Source organism: Typha angustifolia, chromosome 11, assembly GCF_048772165.1.
Source record: "Typha angustifolia cultivar Huaian chromosome 11, ASM4877216v1, whole genome shotgun sequence".
Taxonomy (NCBI): domain Eukaryota; kingdom Viridiplantae; phylum Streptophyta; class Magnoliopsida; order Poales; family Typhaceae; genus Typha; species Typha angustifolia.
The window spans coordinates 2,182,252-2,201,196 of record NC_133249.1 but is presented as its reverse complement, the minus strand read 5'-3'; the positions used below and the strand labels follow the sequence as shown (position 1 = coordinate 2,201,196).

At 38.8% G+C, this 18,945-nt stretch overlaps 4 protein-coding genes across 11 annotated transcripts; 1 reads left to right on the top strand and 3 right to left on the bottom strand.

Moving 5' to 3' along the window:
- Window positions 1-459: 459 nt before the first annotated feature.
- LOC140769507 (pterin-4-alpha-carbinolamine dehydratase 2, mitochondrial-like) lies at window positions 460-4,673 on the bottom strand. 6 transcript variants are annotated; one of them, XR_012105919.1, is made up of 8 exons: window positions 4,423-4,673; window positions 4,209-4,342; window positions 3,724-3,809; window positions 3,519-3,642; window positions 2,698-2,766; window positions 1,760-1,851; window positions 1,496-1,564; window positions 462-912 (listed from the first exon to the last, which is right to left on the bottom strand). XR_012105919.1 is itself a non-coding variant. In XM_073110213.1 (7 exons), the coding sequence occupies exons 1-6, from the start codon at window positions 4,566-4,568 to the stop codon at window positions 1,763-1,765; spliced, it is 648 nt and encodes a 215-aa protein (XP_072966314.1). In that variant the 5' UTR covers window positions 4,569-4,673; the 3' UTR covers window positions 462-912; window positions 1,760-1,762. The 6 variants fall into 6 exon arrangements, 4 of the variants coding, with proteins under 4 accessions (XP_072966314.1, XP_072966317.1, XP_072966316.1 ...); XR_012105920.1 differs by lacking the exon at window positions 2,698-2,766 and having other exon boundaries at window positions 460-912; XM_073110213.1 differs by lacking the exon at window positions 1,496-1,564.
- Window positions 4,674-5,740: 1,067 nt separating this feature from the next.
- Window positions 5,741-10,606, top strand: LOC140770507 (aspartic proteinase oryzasin-1-like). 2 transcript variants are annotated; one of them, XM_073111725.1, is made up of 14 exons: window positions 5,741-5,900; window positions 6,049-6,411; window positions 6,509-6,569; window positions 6,810-6,904; window positions 7,059-7,171; window positions 7,844-8,012; window positions 8,146-8,185; window positions 8,257-8,321; window positions 8,708-8,821; window positions 8,934-8,998; window positions 9,097-9,253; window positions 9,387-9,506; window positions 9,999-10,087; window positions 10,174-10,606. In XM_073111725.1, exons 2-14 carry the CDS (start codon window positions 6,055-6,057, stop codon window positions 10,256-10,258), a joined length of 1,530 nt encoding a protein of 509 aa, XP_072967826.1. In that variant the 5' UTR covers window positions 5,741-5,900; window positions 6,049-6,054; the 3' UTR covers window positions 10,259-10,606. The 2 variants fall into 2 exon arrangements, with proteins under 2 accessions (XP_072967826.1, XP_072967827.1); XM_073111726.1 differs by having other exon boundaries at window positions 5,744-5,900; window positions 6,026-6,411.
- Window positions 10,607-12,971: 2,365 nt separating this feature from the next.
- Window positions 12,972-14,036, bottom strand: LOC140770274 (uncharacterized). Its single transcript, XM_073111370.1, has one exon. The coding sequence runs from the start codon at window positions 13,895-13,897 to the stop codon at window positions 13,241-13,243; it is 657 nt and encodes a 218-aa protein (XP_072967471.1). The 5' UTR covers window positions 13,898-14,036; the 3' UTR covers window positions 12,972-13,240.
- A 2,762-nt stretch (window positions 14,037-16,798) lies between these two features.
- Window positions 16,799-18,837, bottom strand: LOC140770275 (large ribosomal subunit protein bL31c). Of its 2 annotated transcripts, none has more exons than XM_073111371.1 (3): window positions 18,678-18,837; window positions 18,276-18,596; window positions 16,799-17,023 (listed from the first exon to the last, which is right to left on the bottom strand). In XM_073111371.1, the coding sequence occupies exons 1-2, from the start codon at window positions 18,750-18,752 to the stop codon at window positions 18,282-18,284; spliced, it is 390 nt and encodes a 129-aa protein (XP_072967472.1). In that variant the 5' UTR covers window positions 18,753-18,837; the 3' UTR covers window positions 16,799-17,023; window positions 18,276-18,281. The 2 variants fall into 2 exon arrangements, with proteins under 2 accessions (XP_072967472.1, XP_072967473.1); XM_073111372.1 differs by lacking the exon at window positions 16,799-17,023 and adding an exon at window positions 17,140-17,159.
- Between the last annotated feature and the right edge of the window lie 108 nt (window positions 18,838-18,945).

Genomic DNA, 18,945 nt, shown 5'->3' with positions numbered 1-18,945 from the left:
AGGTAGGCCTGAATGTCTGATTTGGTTCGGATCGGGTCACAGACATGTATTTGATCCAATAGCTACGTAATAAGATCAACCTTAGGTTAAATATATTCGAAATAATATGGATTAGACTGGCAAAATACTTGGGCACTTTTTAAACTCTTCTTTTAGATTGGCATGATATAGATGTGCTTCTTTTTAAAAAATAGACGAGAAGTCTCTTTTTTATACATTTTTTTTGGTATATTAAGAATGAGAAGAGATACCAAGTAAAATTTGGTTAAAATTTCCTGATTTGCATAAATTTCACATCTAGGTCCAGATTAATTTATAATATTGAGGTGAACCAATGATTCTGCATCAACTTTTTGATATTACCCTCTTACTTTCCAACATCAGATGCGAAAATATGCAATGCTGCATAGACTTAGACTCCATGATATTAGTATTACAGCTAACTACAAAGTAATTTATACTCGATGTTTCAAGGAAAAACTAAGCTTTCACATTATTGCTTCTTCAGAAAATCAACATACAAAGTCATAGATTCTTCTTTCAAAATATACAAGGATGGCATCTAGTTATAAATGACCTTGATTAAATGCTGAACTTATCAGATGGAGTATTCCAGTAAAATCATATCTAGATAGATCGTGCCGCACCCAGAACCTTGATTTGTAAAGATCAACATCAGTAATTAGTATCTGCTTGGGATTGGCTCAAAGTTAAAAGGTGACTAATTTGGCTCTTTGACACTTCTAAATATAAGCAACATTCCACTGCTTCCAAATTTAAGTGCTATTGTGAATTCGTTGGATCAGGCGATTGCTGCAGATATTGTTCGTATATACCTTAAAGACAGCATTTTATGCCTCATTGATAAAAAAAAGTTCCTAATTTCCAATGGCAACTCCATCAACAGATATGCTGCAATCACAAATGAACAAACAAATTAATTAGCCAAGGAAGAGTCACTGATAATTTTGTACGTGGTGCGAAACATCATCTAATAATCAACCATGGAAGTAATTAATTTGGCTTCACACTAGCTTCTTGCAAGCAGAAACCATACAGTTGGCTTCAACTACTTATAGATCTGTGGTCCATAAACCTCAAAAATGTTCAGGACCTTCAAATAATGGATGGCCAAGCTAAGAAAGACACTAGAAGGAAAACTGAATAACTTAACTTCTTAATTTCATGCATGAGCAGAAATTTTCTGGAAGACTATCAGGATCACAGTACAAAAATGCAGCATGAAGTTCCAACTAAAGATTCTTAATTTATTTCATTGAATGTGGACAACTCTTGGCACACTTCCCATGTCTAACTCATGGACAATCTGCTTCATTTGAGCTCATTTAAAGACTCTCTCCATCCACTTTATCTCAATCTACTTGTGAATTTCAACTCCTCCGACCAGCCCTTTTTTTAATGCAGATAAGATAAAAGCACATACCAGCGAGTGTCAGGGAAATTACGGTCAGTGAGGTGTTAGCAGTAAACTGACCTATATCTATCCTGAAGCCAATTTGAAGCTTCTGGCAAAGGCGCCCATTTTTGTCAACTTCTCTCTCATCTAGTAAAGTATGCATATAACTTGCAAAAGTCAACAGATAAAATGCTAGAACATACCCCAAAAGTCATGCTTGTGCTAATGTGCAAGAAAATTGTTTTTTGAGATTCTAAGAATACCCTGACATGTACAAGTTCTAACAGCTAAAATACTAGTTCCAGTGAATCTCAAGTCAATGCAGGAAAACAATGCACATACTTTCTAAGCAGAAGCTTTCTTCCTCAGAAGATGTTCTACGTTGAGAGAATTGATCTTTGCAGCAAGAATGAAATCATTTTCAGTCAATCCTCCTGCAACAGCAAGGCAATGACAAAGTTCAGTGGGAAGATGGCAAATTGAAAGAATAATGCATCTATCAGAAACTTCAATGTTGAGTATCATGTGAAGCGACCAAAAAAAAAAAGGAATTACGACAGAAAACTTATTTCTCACAATATTGAAGAATATAATATGAGACAGTGAAAAGAGAATCACGAGAGAAAACAGCCCTTAAATACCAACCAACATATCTTCTGATAGTGCATATGGAAATCTTGACTTTTGGGTGGTTTAAAACTAAAGCCTACTAACATATCTTCCGATAGTGCATATGGAAATCTTGACTTTGGTTGGTTTAAAACTTAAAGCCCTATGTTGGTCATGGGTCTTTACATCTGCATATTAAGTAAGAGGTCCTATCAGGACTCATGCTACAAATAATCTCTTGATAGAACTCTAATTCCTCTATATACTGTTCTCTCTCCACCTCTCTCCCAGCTCAATCTTTACCTTCTGAGTTCTGACTTCATTTCAGACACTAATATTGCGCAAATATATCCTCCCTGTCTATATTGCAAGACAGATCGTATAAGATGACATGTAATTTAATAGCAATTATTGACGGTTGTTGAGTACGCATATTTGCACCATTAATCCAAAAATATCTGTAATTGTTAAAGTTTTCAGTTAGACAGCTTTCAGAACATAATTAATATAGTATTGATAATGTGAACACCTCAATATGTGTGGTGAAGAAAGGGAGGACCACACATTTCTCCTTTTTCACTCAAATATCATACTAGATTGTTCCTTTCAGAGCACTTTCCAAAGTAAAAAAGGATTTAAGAATAGGACATCCAAATATAGCAATTTCTTACCAACTGAATGAGTCCATATCTCAATTTTCACATTATTCCAGCCAACCAGATGAAGGTCAGGATGATGACCTGAGAAGTAATTTGCCCATATTTAGAGTTGACCAAACCCAAAATTCACTACCATTAAACAAGCTACCATATTCTAGCCTTGATTTCTAATTTTAGTGTGGAGTACAGGCATCATTCTAGGTTAGTAGCACTATAGAATCTCCTTTTTTTCCTCTTGCATGTAAAGAAACCCAACAATTAACAAGATACAAGAATAGACCTTTCATCATGCTAACAGAAGATAGTGGATCTAGGCTAAGACAAAGATTAAGACAATGAAACAAGTGTTGAACAAAATAACCAAGTTCAGCGACCCATCTTTATTTGACTCAAATAGACTTACTAAATACTGAAAATGGTATTCTAAATGACATCAAAAGTTTCTAATTTCTTGATAGTACAGATTTCTCACACTTATTCTAGAACCCAGCAATCTAAATGAAATGAAGCCAAATACAGGTGAACTTATGAACTGATGAACCATTCTATAAAATATGTATTTCCCAGCTTGTAAGAATCTATGTAAACACAAAACATAAGTTAGCTTGATACCTATTCCCGAGCCAGTAGGAAAATTATGAACTTCAAACATATTGTGATACTCTAGTAAGGTTACTTAATTTTAAACTCACATCATCATTCAATTCAAAGGGAAGGGAAAAGTTCCTACAAAAAGTTAGTCTCAGCAGTAAGACAGAACTACTTAATGAAGAAAGCATGAGTCTCACGTATTCATAGTTTTCATAGTTTTACTCATTTATGCTGTAATTTACCCTCTGCCTCAGCAATATCTGCTACCAGCTGAAAGAACTCCAATCCTTTCGTAAAATTCTTCACTCTCCACGAGCGTTGCAACTTCATTGTGCCATCCTCCATCAACAAGTTCCAACTTTGTATCTAGATTCAAAATTTAAGATCAGAAAGATCTACTTGAAGTAAATGAAGAGAGAAGAACGAAGGAACGTCTCAAAAGTGAACCTGTGGAAGCAGTTCATTTGCTGATTTTTCAGACATTGGATGAATATCTTTTGAGTTACAAGGAACACATTTCTTGGCAGCCAGATCTGAGATTTTCATCAATGATTTCAGATAGAAAGACCAAACTTATGCACAATTAGACCATGACCTCAACATGACAGAAGAATAACCTAAACCTTATCAATCGGAATTGATCCACAGACAAGATATATAACAAGAGAAATGTTACTATTATTGTTATTAAAAAAATTATTTACTCTTTACTTCCTGCATATGTACAGATGTAACGAAGAAAAAAAAATGATTAGCAAGGTTGAATAGATTCCCCAACCAAACTCCATAAGTTAGCATAGTATTCTAGATAAAATCAACATACTACTGAAATTACCCAAGAGAGAGACGAAGACAACGTTAGGTTGAGAAAAAGAGAAGACTTTGGAGAGTATGAGTAACAAAATAGAAGGAAACACAAGTACACATGTTACCTAATTCTCCGCACTCACCTTCTGATGCATTGGAACTAAAACCATAGCAAAATATCCTACTTGGTAATACTCTAATACGACCTCCATGCATCTTTAACATCCAACAATTTGAACTGTACAAATGCTGCATACCACTGTCATACAAAAAAGGGAAATATAAGGAAAAAATCGAACTTAAAAAGAGAATAAATTGGGAATAGGGATCTCATGATACCGTCCATGGCCTCTTGATGCCCTTTGGGTAAGAAGAGGAGTAAAGGCAAAAGCAGCTCTTTTACTAGGATTCTGCGAAGAGGAACGGGGTAGAAGGGAAAGCGAATGCTTGGTGCAAGAGACGAAGGACTGCAGCACTCGGCTCATCGTTCTCTTTTGCTTTCAGATCTTTCCGGCGATGAGCTCCTGCGGCGGAGGAAGAGAAGGATAGTTTGGGCCTCTTTAGTGGATTAAACGGGCCGTAGCCCGTAAGCCCAGTAGTTGAAAGTGGATAAGATACAGCAAATTTTCTCTTTCAGCTCCTATTATATTATTATCCGCAATAAACGACAATATATGACGTCACAATCCTGCAAGAAACCAACCGTCTTTTCTTAAAAATAAGAGATTTTTACAAATGACACCCTACATTTTACCTATTTTATTATTCGCACCCCGTTTTGGGGATTTTATAACGCGACCCCTCATTTTTTCTATAATATTCATTTAACACCCTAACGTTACTTTAGCTAACTGACATTAACCATATTATATGGTTTATGTGACTCTAGTTCAAAAATTACTAAAATACCCTTAAGGAATCATCTTTAAACCCTAAAATCCCAAAATGGGGTTGAATTGTCTTTAAACCCTAAAACCCGAAAATGGCATTCAACCAAAAATGATTACAGAAACTAACCTCAAAATCCCAACTTAGGAGGAGTGATGTAGGCTTGGAGAAGCTCTTGTCGTTTGGGCAACTTCGGAAAGCAACCTCCTTCAACCTTCGACTGCTTGATGTTTTGGTGATGTAGGCTTTGGGAAGCTCTAATTCCAAGCTGCAACCTTCCGACTATAAGCTCCTTCAACTCTAATGGCTTGGTGTTTGGGGAGCTACTGCTTGGGGTTTGGAAGCTTTGAGGTCAGCTTGGCATTTAGGGATGTTCTTCATAGTTTAGGGAGCTATGAGATAATAAATTATAAAAGTTTAAGTTATTAATAAAATTAGAGATGAGTACAAGGATAATTTAGGAATATTATAAATTATATAATAGATTATAACAGAATATTCTCTTTCTGGTATCATTCTGTTTGATAATAGTTAGGTTAAGTTAACTCAGGGTGTTAAATGAACATTACTATAAAAAGAAAGGGTCGCGTTATAAAATCCTCAAAGACGAGGTGTGAATTACAAAATAGATAAAATATAGGGTATGATTTATAAAAATCCCTAAAAATAAATATGAACATCGTGACCCCGGCCAGTTTTGCGTCACGTAAAACCCAAGAGATGTCATCCAACTGATGAGATTATCCTAAGAAACGATTCGACGGACGAGAAAAAAATGTATGGGCCGAGTTCTCTGCGCACCAACTTGATATATTACTTTCGCATCGGATGGTGAGCTTTGAGTGCTGCGGACGGTAGGTCAGCTCCTTTGCTTCCTTCGGACGAGGCCTCTCTCCTCTCCTCTTTTCTATCAGCGCATTCTCTCATCGGTGAGTCCTTTCTCCATAGATTCGAGTAATATTTTGGTGGTTTCTTGGGTTTATTCGCTGAGATTCTTGTTTTCGCCTTCAATTATCGTTGGATTTAGCGATCTGCACTGGATTCTAACTTCTAGGTTTCGCCGTTTCTGATCGGTAGCTTTCAATGGGGACGAGGCATGGAGTTCTCGCGATCTCTCTTCTTCTCTCGATCCTCTTGCTTCCGCTTGCATCGGCCGATGGATTGATCAGGATCGGGCTAAAGAAGAAGCCGATGGATGAGAATAGTCGGATTGCCGCACGAATTGTTGCTGGAGAAGGGAAACAACTCATGGCCCGAAAGAATGGAATTCTAGGTGGCTTCCAGGATGGAGAGGAGGCGGACATCGTAGCGCTCAAGAACTACATGAATGCTCAATACTTTGGGGAGATTGGAATTGGCTCTCCGCCGCAGAAATTTACCGTGATCTTTGACACGGGAAGCTCGAACCTTTGGGTTCCTTCTTCCAAATGCTACTTCTCGGTGAGCGATTCATTCTGTGTTAAGTTTGGAATGATGCATGCGGTTTAGATTGAGTTTGGATTGGTGGATTGATAATTAATTTCATTCTGGAATGCAGATTGCTTGCTTTTTTCATGCCAAGTATAAGTCAAGCCGATCAAGCAGTTACCACAAAAATGGTTTGTGTGCTTCAAGATCCTTACTTTCACAAGTTTTAATGTTGGACTATTTGTGATTTGACTGTCTTTAATCACATATACCGTTCAGTATGCCACTAATAATCTTGAGTAGAAAGCGAATACCTTTTAACTACTCTTGTAAAGAAAAAATACTTGTTGACTTGCACAGATGGGTCAGAAATCTTTTGAAACTATACAATTATCATACACTTTACTTCCTTATTTCTTCTTACTGACCAGGAAAATCTGCATCTATTCACTATGGAACTGGATCAATTTCTGGTTTCTTTAGCGAAGATCATGTTATGCTCGGCGATCTAGTTGTCAAAACTCAGGTCCTTAAATCCTGCTCTTCACTATGGAACTGGATCAATTTGTGATTTGACTGTCTTTAATCACTTACTATTCTCGTCCTAGTGATATATGTATGATATATATCTTTCATAAGGAGATGGGTGGAGTCCGGGTTGATATGAGGTGTTTCCGCAGGATTTTATTGAAGCCACGAGGGAGCCAAGTGTCACTTTTGTGGCAGCAAAATTTGATGGCATTCTTGGACTTGGATTTCAAGAGATATCAGTCGGAGGTGCTGTCCCTGTGTGGTATGCTATCTTCTCTTGACTTATCTTTTTAAACATTTTGCAACGTGAGAGTGTAAATATTAGCATTGAAGAAAAGACTAGTCGTTGGGACGAAAGTCCTTTTTTGCTGTTTTGAAGCCCATGGAACCTGCACTTTTTCAAAAGCTAGCAAGAATAGGCAAGTGCATGATTGGACTTTTGACATCGTCACAACGTGTTGAGTTCTTTTCCATCACCGCAAAAAAAAAAAAAAGTGTCTTGACTTAATCTTAGAAAATCAAACTCTGTTATTGCTGATCTAAGTTGATTAGTTAATTATACTGACTTGTCTCATTACTGTTGAAGTAAATGCCACTTGTAGCAGTAGTTTAGATTTTGTATTTTGCAATTTGATTATTTATTATCTGGAGACACCAATGGTGATCAGCTTAGGTGTTCCGTATTATTTGCTCCCATTTTTCCTGTATACATGAAATACTGCAAGTTTGCTTTACTATCTGTCTGAAACTTCCAATTGTCAACAAATTCTGGAAAGACTACCAAGGACAATCATGGGGTTTTCTTTGGCTTCATCTATGAATACCATGTGCACCATAAGAAAATGCCTAGCTACAACTGATTACATGCTATTCTGCCTGTTTATCTTGGCAAACTATGGTTTGGACAGTATTGCTCATATAACGGCCTTTCTAGGTATAACATGGTTAAACAGGGTCTTGTCAAAGAACCTGTTTTCTCGTTCTGGTTTAATAGAAATGCAGAGGAAGGAGAGGGAGGTGAAATTGTTTTTGGAGGTGTTGATCCTAATCACTATAAAGGCAAACATACGTATGTACCAGTGACCCAGAAAGGTTATTGGCAGGTTGATCTCTATCTTGTTTTATGTCGTCCAACTTGTTGCATATTGAAACAGGCATTCTAACTTGGTGCAACTTTTGACCTTTCATTAACAAATTCTGTTGGTTTAACGATGTTCCTGATATTACTTGTTGCAGTTTGACATGGGAGATGTCCTTATTGGTAGCCAGACAACTGGTAGCACTTTATTCTTGCTGTTTGTCAAGTTTTCCTTTCTCAAAATGATTTCTAACACGCTTCGCTGTCAGGTTTTTGTGCTGGAGGTTGTGCGGCCATTGCAGACTCTGGAACTTCATTGATTGCTGGTCCAACGGTATATTCAGGCATACGGAGCCTTAACTTGTGATTTAGAGTTTTTGCATTTCTGGTTGTTCTTGGTGTGAATCCTAGTTTAATTGAAATAGGTGATATACCTATCATGTCATACTATTGAGCTTTCCTATTCTTATCCTAATCATCTTTTCACGTCCCTTTGAAGTTAGGATACATGTTTTAAATCCTGCTATGTACAAACATATATACATATGTAGGCTTGTCTGATACATGTATATGAATACATATAAGACTATTCTGATCCAGTTATCATAGTAAGCTGATGGTAATTATTTGATCCTAGGGGATCATTCATAATTGAAATGTTTCACCTTAATTTGGTGCTACTTCTTATCTCTAAAAAACTCTGCTATATTTGTCATGCAGACCATAATTACTGAGATTAACCAAAAGATAGGGGCTTCCGGGATTGTGAGCCAAGAGTGCAAAACAGTTGTTGCTGAATATGGACAACAGATTCTAGAATTGTTATTGGCAGAGGTTTGGGCATGTGCTTATCTTTTCTGCGTGTTAGGTTACCAATTTTTCTTGCATCTTTTATGCTGTCTGGGTGCATAAAATTGGATTTTGTTTCTTCTGGTTTATTTTGCAGACACAACCATCAAAAATCTGTTCTAAAATTGGACTTTGTGCCTTTGATGGAACTCATGGAGTTAGGTAAGTCAACAATTTGCATTGTTGCCTAGATATTTTGTTATTTTGATCATTTTATTGTTCTGCATATGTAAATTATACCTTTACTCAAATTGATGCAGTCTTGGCATCAAGAGTGTGGTTAGCAAAAGTGTTGAAAGATCTGATGATGCTCTCAATGATGCCATGTGTACTGCTTGTGAGATGGCAGTTGTATGGATGCAAAACCAACTCAGGCAGAACCAAACCCAGGATGTCATAATGAATTATATCAATGAGGTGAAGTCCTTGTCGATGTTTATTATTTGTATGCATGCCATAATATAAGTGAATTCTATCAATGGGGTGAAATCCTTGTCAATGTTTGTTATTTATGTCCCACAATAAGTCATGTATTGAGTTTACTTTGCAGCTATGCGAGAAACTGCCTAGTCCCATGGGAGAATCAGCTGTGGATTGTAGAAGCATTGCCTCCATGCCTGACGTCACTTTCACCATAGGTGGCAAAAAGTTTGAGCTCAAAGCAGAACAGGTAGTGTGCCTTTTCATGATTATCACTAGTCACTATTTTGTGTAATTTTACATTTGCTATGTCTGCAGTTTTTTGGCAATAATTTTCATTAATGCTACATTTAGTTGCATACATAAACCTGCTAATGTGTCTATTGGATTATCAGAGCCGACATGTGGGTCTAGTCCCTTGATTTTTGACCTGATATAATAATTTGTCTACTACTTTTCTGGCCTAGTAATTGCTTTGATAGTACATGTATACAACCACAATTATAACTGGCTGCCTGTGAAGTGATTGAGTCATTTGAATTTTCTTCTAGTTTCTTCATCACCTGTATCTATTGCTGCCAAGTGTTTGTCCTTCTTTTTATCATTACAGTCAATGAAAAAGCAGTGGTTTAAATGCATAATCCAAAATTCGTGTTGCTATTCTGGTGCAAAATTAGTTCGGGTTTATGCTCTCATGCTCACATAATCTCATAATCTTTTGCCCTGCTTGTCAATTGTGCAGTACATCATGAAGATTGGCGAGGGCCCCGCAGCCCAGTGCATTAGTGGATTCACAGCCATGGACGTCCCTCCACCTCGTGGTCCTCTCTGGTAAGACTGCCTCCCTTCTCCAGTCGTCCTTTGTTTCCATTGCCTGGTGAGTTTCATGTCAAACCATTTATTTCCAACTGCTCCAGGATTTTGGGTGATGTCTTCATGGGAGTCTACCACACTGTCTTTGACTATGGTAACTCAAGAGTTGGGTTTGCAGAGGCAGCTTAAGTTAAATCACTGGGACGCTGATGAAATCGTATGGATTCTGCTTTACTTTTCATATGAAGGTAAAGGAAAAAAACCAAGATGTCCATGTATGTATATATATATATGCTATATATGCTGGATTTAACAAGCTCTATTCTACTGGAGACTTAGCATACGTGTCGGTGTACCTGAATTACCATTTCCTATATGGAAAAAAAAAGGCATTCCATAAACACTTTACAAACATCTGGAATCATTCTATAGACAGTGTAGACGTGGCATCATAAGGTTGAATTCTATCCAGTTTATGAGTTGGATAGAGAAACAATCAAGGGTTTCCTTAATAAATTGCCACATGTTGACGTATTATTATTTGAGTTTGATTCAAAGTAGTCTTGGATAATTCAAGCCGGGCAGCCGGCCCTGTTTGGACGTGGTTTAAGCATAACTTTAAATCAGTTTAGTGAGCACTAAATTGGTTAGTATTTAAACAACAGCTTATATTAAAACTAGTTTAGGACAACCTATTTAAATCTATTCTTCTCTTTCCTCTTTTTCTTTCATCTAATATTTTATATTTACTAATAAATTTAATTATTGTAATGTAACTCTCTCTCTCTCTCTCTCTCTCTCTCTCTCTCTCTCTCTCTCTCTACTCTACTCTCTCCGCTTTATTCATCCACTATTCCACTATAAAAAAAAAAGGCATCTCGATCATTTCACAAAATATTTTCTAAACATCGTCCAATTATGATCCACTAAATTAGTTTACATTCAAATACTATATTTTCCCTAAATTGGTTTAACTTATTTTATTCAAATTCAAGAGATAAATGTAGCTAATCAGATTTAACAGGTCTGCCATATCCAAATGCCACCTTAAATTTAATCAGATATATGCCCTTTCAATTTTGTCCCTATCACATCCATGATGATCTCTCCAAACATCGATCCCCAGTATAGTAACGCTTATTTTTTACGAAGACATCGAATGCTCTTCCCAAAGCTGGCTAAAAGCGAGCTCCAACAACGTGAGTCCTACTAATGGCGGTGGCGCTGACAAGGAGAATAAATTCTTGTGTTTTTCTAGAGGGATACATGTTATCAATTAACTTTCACCATGGGAGCAAGAAGAGGATATGCCATTGGATGAGTGGATGTCTGAGACAAACGAGTATAGATTCTCTACCTTTTGGAAGAAACCCTCTGTAGAGAATATATGACTTTTACACACACACACACTCTCTCTCTCTCTCTCTTAATACTATATCATCTCTATAATCCAACCAATAAAGTAAAATTAAGAATAGTGAATCCATAGACATTTCTTGGATTACCTATGATTTCGGTGTTTAAGGTCTGCAATGTTATCTATTGAGGTAAAATCGTATACGTACACTCATGGTCCCACAGGAGATTTGATGTAGAGGACGATTTGTTTCCAATTTCCAAGTTATCAGGGACATCTTAGAAAGTGATATATATTATTGCTTGGAAGGGGAGGTCACAAGTGTTTGCATGTTTCAGGGATGTGGCCTCTACCTTGTCTTCCAAAAATCCAGATGGAGGAGTTGACTTGTATATATCGTGTAATTGTTGGTAGCATGTCAATTTTCCACAACTAAAGACAATCCAAAAAATAAAAAATAAATAAAGTATGCTTCAAAAATTCCAACCTGAATACTGTCTTGATGAAATTGTCCGGAAATAAGCTTGGAAAAAACAGTCAACATATTGCTCATTTATGAGGGCGTGGCGTACGTGCATGAGAACAAAAAGGACCTAATTGTTCTATAATTCAGGATCAATTACGACAAGATGCAAAGAACTAGAATTATATTAAGTCCTCATCCACTAAACCATGCACATCCCAAAATTTGCTCATTTCTCTCTCTTTTACAAGGGCCCTCTGGATTAATATAAGATGGAGGTGTTTGGAAATGATGAGGAGACATAAGTATGTTGAACTCCTCCTTTTATGTGGAACAATTAGAATCCTACATGGATTGAAAGGTGTCGTCGCAACTAGGAAAGTAGTAGGCATCTGATGAGTGGATAATATTCTCTCCTTAGCCACTCCATTATCTACTCTTTGATCTTAGTGGAGATAACTATGTAAAACCAAGCCAAAAGAGAGGGCAATGATAATAAATATATGTTTATAAATGCACTTTAAAGTGGCTTTCTTTGAGCAATAAGGAAAGTAGACTTTGCCCCAGTGATGATCGATAATAATGGTGAATCACCTAATAAGGAAAAAGAAAGATGCCATGATTACCTCGAAATTAATACTAAAAATCAAGTATTGCACTAACGAAAGATGATTCCAAATGGTTCTACCTTCTCTTCTACTATTAGCTCCTCATTAATTTTGTTATTATGGAACTCAAAGGATGTGAACAAGTGAAGCAGACGCCAAAAAGGGCAGGCTTGGGAGCTTATAGAGGAAGCCAAGGATACTGTCACCATGACATGGATGGATCAAGCCAAGGATTGTTTGCTGAATTGCCCAACATCTCTAAAGTCGAAATTGTTTCTAGAGAATAAGGAGCAGGCAAAGGAAACGCTACGTGGGCTTAATAGAGAATATATGACATTAGTGAACGACGAATATAGAATTAATTCCCTTCACTCCTTTCCCACCCTTGCTGTATTGTCCCGTGAATCGTGTGGCATACTCGACTGTTAAGTTAACAATTTATAAATTTAACGTGAGGATTAAAAATTTATAAGATTAGGAGAGAGGATTAAAAATTTATCATATATGTACGACTGATCACAGCCTGCACTAAATCCCATCTTGGTGGATCCATCATCCGTCCGACCATCCCTCTTTTTTTTCTTTTTTCTTTTTTTAAATAATAATAAAACAGGCATGGGCATTTTCGTCCATGGTGGAAGGAAAATGGGTAGAAAAATATATTTTTGGGGGGTGGGAGTAGAAAAGTGAGTCGATAATAACACAGGAAATTTCACTTTTATATAATTTTATTATTATTATGATTATTTTCCAAGAGTCGCTTCTGGTGCCCCTGCGGAGGAGACGATCGCCATCGACTCCTCGCGGTGGAACCTCGCCTGCTTCGCGATGAACGCCTCTATCGTGCGCCGGAACTCCTCCGCGTCCTCGGCGCTCTGAATCCAATCCTCCGGTCCTTTCGGTTCCTCCTCGTTCTTCCTCCCGATCTCCGTCTCCGATCGCCGGAGCTCCGGCGACGCCCGCCGGGGCGCTACCCTCTCTGACTTGCTCCTCCGGTACTTCCCCCGGGTCTCCACGCGCACGGCCTTCTTGTCCTCGAACGCGACGTCCTCCTCCGCTGGCACCGCCGGCGAACGATAGAGGTGATCGAGGTACTCGTGGTGGAGATCTCCGGTGGTGGCAGAGGAGGGTGAGGACGAGGAGGAGAGGTGGCGGGAGTCAGCGAAGAGGAGGAGGACGATGGCGTTGCCGAGGAAGAAGACAAACCGGGGGCTGAGGAGCGCGGCAGCGAGGCGGCGGAGGAGAGCAGCGGCGTCGGGGAGGTGGAGGGAAGACCAGGAGAGGAGGAGTAGGGCGGCGAGGGCCTCGAGGAAGCGGAGGAGGCGAGCTAGTGTTTTGAGGCGGCGGAGGAGGAGGCGGGTCGAGGAGGAGGTATCCTTCTCCGCCTTCACGTATTCCATCAGTGGCTCGGACGGCTGGGAAGAGATCAAAGAGGTGGAAGAAGAAGAAGAAGAAGAAGAAGAGTGAGATTGGGGTGTTTCGCGGTGGATGTATCGAGCTTTGAGCGGGTGGAGAAGAGTGAACTCTCTCGCAAGTGTGCAGCTCGGCTTTTTATAACAGCAGATAGAGATAGATGGCTTTTATTTCCTTTCCTTTCCTTTGTTTTATTCCACGCACTTTTTTAAAATAATTATTTATAGGATTTTGAGATTTATACATTAATTAGTGTACATTATGCGTATAATGCACTTATATGACAAAAATTTTTTAAAAAATATATATATATATATAAACGAAAGAAAAGATTAAAAAAATGCAAGGAAATTGGATGCCAATCAGGACGAGAGACAGACCTACAGCCGATCTATAGGCACCTTTTCTGAGTCACAGATTGACATGGATGTGGGAGAAAGAGATGCAGGTAAGTAACCTCCTTTTCTCTCTCTCTCTCTCTTATAATTTCTTTTTTTCTTAAGAGTTATTGATAGGTTGGAAATTTTCCAAAGACCCAAACTTTTGTTCTATGTTTTGATAAGACTAAGACCCAAACTTACAAGTAGGAGTTGCTAGTTGCTACTGTGAAATGGACCAATCGGAGCTCCTCCAAGTCCAGTGATCCAGATAGGAGGCCCCTACCAGTTTGTACGGCCGGGATCACGTGGATCTTGACGGGGGACAGAACCCAGCCGGTACGGACGAGGCAGCGGCCTCGTGAGCCAGAGTTAGAAGACTAATGAGACGGAGGAGGTCGTCTGCAGACCCCCCCTGCAGGAAATTTTTACTGCTAACCCGTTAACTCACCCGATTCAGCTTCCTAGCCACACATTACGCAGCTGAACCCAGTCTTACGATTCATTTTTACTAAGAATTAATTAAAATAGCATTCTTTACACACACACTTCTGTGGGAACTTTTTAAAAAAAGAACTGATCTTAAACAAGATTACCACGTCCTCAGCCCACAATAAGAAGCCAAGCCTAGAACTAGAAGTGGTCGCTTTGACAAATTTTATCCACGTCAGACCCAACAAGCACGTGCAGACACGTGTGAGGTGTGACGAGACAAGTCAACCTTCCAACAAGCGTGTGAAGACGAGGCAACGATTAATTACAACGAGGACAAGAAAAAGGAAAAAAGAAATGGAGATTAATAAATGTCGGTGGTGAGTCGACGGGATCGGAGCTCGAGGCTACTGACTCAGAGAAAGCACTACACGCCACACGGGCAGTCGAAAGCGAGGCGGAAGGAGGAGCGAGAGCGACATTTGAACGGCTTGGCCTCGGCAAAGCTAACTTTTGGCGCCTCACAGAGCTTTTGCAGCAAAGTGAGGTTAGGTAAAAGAACTCCCCAAGGCCAATCTTATCATATAATGCACTCATAATTGTCTCTACTAGATCATCATTACTCGTAATTATGAGCTTAACCTTTAAATACTTTTCCACGATTTATATTCAATCCACTAGATTTAGACACCACTTCTTAATCATCAAATTTTATCTTGGCTTCTCTTCTCTATTATCCAACTAATCGATAGATGCCGCTAAAGCACCATTACGGTTTATTCTTTCACTAATTCCTTCTTTCTTTATTTTTCATTCCGTTTTATCTTTATCCAAATAGGATAGGATATATACCCCGCCCCAAGCCCTTAAATAAATGGGAATCAGATCCCACAACCACGATAATAATGTCTACTTTGCGAGCCACTTGCTTGAGGAATCATGGCATAAAGACAGGATCCTAACTCCATGTTGATCGATCTCTAGTCACTATAACAACTTCGTCTCTTATCTCAGGAGGAATTGGGAGACCTTACAAGATGAGACATGAAAGAAGAAAGGGGGGGTTTTGGTGGGCACTACTACTTTTTTCCTAGAAGGTTTTAGTACGCTTTTATGGGCTTTTAAGATTGGATCCTTCTAGTTTGTTTATTTGGGGTAAGTGATTCCTACTTCAATGATTACAGAATGGTTGTGATTCGAGTTATGCCTATGTGGTTCCTTATATTGACTTCCTTGTCATAAAGGCTTCGAGATGGATAATGCCTGAAAAAGATTGTCGCGGGAGAACACGGTATCTTAGTGGGCAAAGGATAGAACTAAGCTACGAGGTTCCTGTAGCACTTTGCTGAAGAGTATGATGGAAGAAATCGCATGAGATTCGATAATGTCGTAATTCTAGATTAGTTCTATATTATTTAGTCCACTTGAATTGTATGCAAGCATAGCTATATAACCCTTCATTTGCTTCAATTTATCTCTCTCTCTTTCCTTCGTGATGTTGATTTTACTCAGATTGACTTTGTTTTTGAGAAGGAGAGAGAATCCTAATTGATAATTATCGAAATTATATGAACCTCTGCTTGCTTAATTATAATTCTGGGATCATTGAATAGGCCAAATAAGTCATTTTTGTCCCAGTTGGTTCAATCTGGAAAACAAATTCTAAATTTCTCTGTCCAAATCCTTCTTGATCTGCCTCTCCCAATCTGAACTGAATCATAACTCACCGAGAAAAAACAGAAGTCTTTGATCAAACACATTAATAGCATTTTAAATTATTCTCTCGCATATATTCTGCAGAAAGTACAATACCCAACTTCTCAGAGACGCAAGCATAAGAAATCCACGAAGGGAAAACCATCTTCCGGTTGCCATTCAAAAACTACTAGTAGCTCAGAACAGAGTTCTTATCAACCAACCAGGCTCAATACTAATATAGTTGCGTTGTGGCCCAAATAAGGCTGATTGTGTCTCTGGATCCTGCATATAATGCCCATTCAATCACCAATATTTCAAAGATTTATATAGAATTTGCAATTAACTGCATATTAACACAACATATTTTCTGAAGGATTCCACTGCATGAATATCATGGCACCATGGTTTTAATTAAATGGCAAATCTTTCTCTCAGTATATTTTTGCTCTTTTTTTAACAAAGAGCATTAAATGGAAGTTACAAGGAACTAAGCTCTAAGTAAGATAACATAATACTGACACTTTGCGATCATTAAACACCGCCAGCATAGCACCATATCAATCCCCCATATGAGTTGAACAACAATATCTGTGATTCATCTGGAACCTGCTTAGGCAAGCGACAATATCAGAACACATCACAATCATTAGAGAGGAGACATGGCACTATCGTATGGAAAAGGAAAAGATACTAACATTGTCCCTCTTGTAAACAGTTCATGAAAAGAACTTCCACCATCATACTGAATAAATGACACCTCTATCAGCTGAACAAATTTCTGGCAGTACTTGCTTAAACTATTGCATATATGAAGATAGAACGCTTAAGAAACATCATGACCCGCATTGTCACAACATTATACATACAAAGAAATACTTGCATATCAAAATTCAAGTAATTTAGAGAGGTCTAAACAAATTCTAGAGAAATATTTTTTACATCTCAAAGGAATTATTCATTTGTTTCAATCACTTAATATTCTATCAAGTGAACGAAATAACAGGCATCCTAATGCATCAGGCCTCTGCAAATGGAGGGTCTAGGACTACAGGGCTAGATATCTATAGCCTTATCCCCATCATTGGGGAGACTGTTTCCATAATCAAGTGAATGGAATGAAATATGGCAAACTAAAGACAAGAGGAAATAAAATGAAAGCAAGCTAGTAAAGAACAAATAATATAGATGATAAATAGGGTGCTTTCACCTATCCAAGGAGCATCCCTTAAATCACTCAATGGCTCCACTTTTCAGGAGCAAGTTTTATGTCAGGATATACTTTCATCATGGTCTTTCCAACAATTCCAAAAGCATTGTGATTTTCCAACCTTTCGTTGCGTGTAAGAACTCTCAGTTGTCGGAATTATATTGCTCGAAGCAGGATAATTAGATACAAGACATGTTATACTACTGCTACTAACTTCTAGGAGAAGCTATGTATGAATTAATAACAGTATTTTACTAGATTGGATCAATCTATGACAGAGCCAAGTGGAAAAGATTTTTATTGCAACTCAATGCCCTTTCCAGCCCAAATCTGTGGTAGATAACATGCATCTCATAACTATCTTTCTAGACATGGTACTATCCGACTCACATCCCACCTACTGGAATCAAATTTTATCCGACCCAAAAAAGAAGATTCATATATAGTTAACAGTTCTCTACCCAGTTGAATCAATCTTAAATTGTCAATTGTTATTAGCCAGGACCACGTGTTCATCAGGTGCAGTCTAACCTGCAACTTCCCATTAGGAAACTAGGCAACCAAATCTAGACATTTGGGAGATCAAATTGCCGAGAAAGTAAAACAGGACATCTGTATAGGAAAAACAAATAAAAAAGATAGAACTTTTACCGGTGATTATTTCTTGCCCTTGCCCTTGGCGGGGCCCTTCTTCTTCTGGGGGAGGACGATCTCGCCGTGCTTGAGGTCGGGGATCTGCATGAGGGAAGAGAGCTGGCCGTACTTCTTGCGGAATTTCTCGACCTGGTCGGCGTCGACGAGGAGGGCGGAGCGGCTGCCGAGGTAGAAGGGGTGGTTCCCCGACCACACGTCCACGCTGTACTCCTTCTGGGTCCCGCCCGTCGTCATCACCAGCTCACCATTGCAATACACCTTCGCCTCATCGTAGAACTCCGGGTGCACCCCATCCTTCTTCCGGCAACTCCACCGACCCTTTAAATCCAACCAGAAGAATTAGCCAACCTGAGAGGAGGAGATTAAGATTTGTAGGGGGGGATAGAGTTGTTCTTATACCTGAGAAGGGCGAGGGAGTTGATTTGGCCTCTTGGTGGTGGTGGGAATGAAGGAGGTCTTCAGGGACAGAGCCATTCTCGACTTCTCTTGGTTCTCTCCCTCTCTATCTCTCTGCCTCTAATTCTACGGCTTATCACAGCGGCAGCGCCATGGATTGGGTTTCTTATGTTTGTTGCATATGAAATGACACAATTGGCCCTCAAAAACAAGTCCATGGGTACGATGACGAATATAGGCCCAAAGAACGCTCTCTGGGCCCAGCCCAATG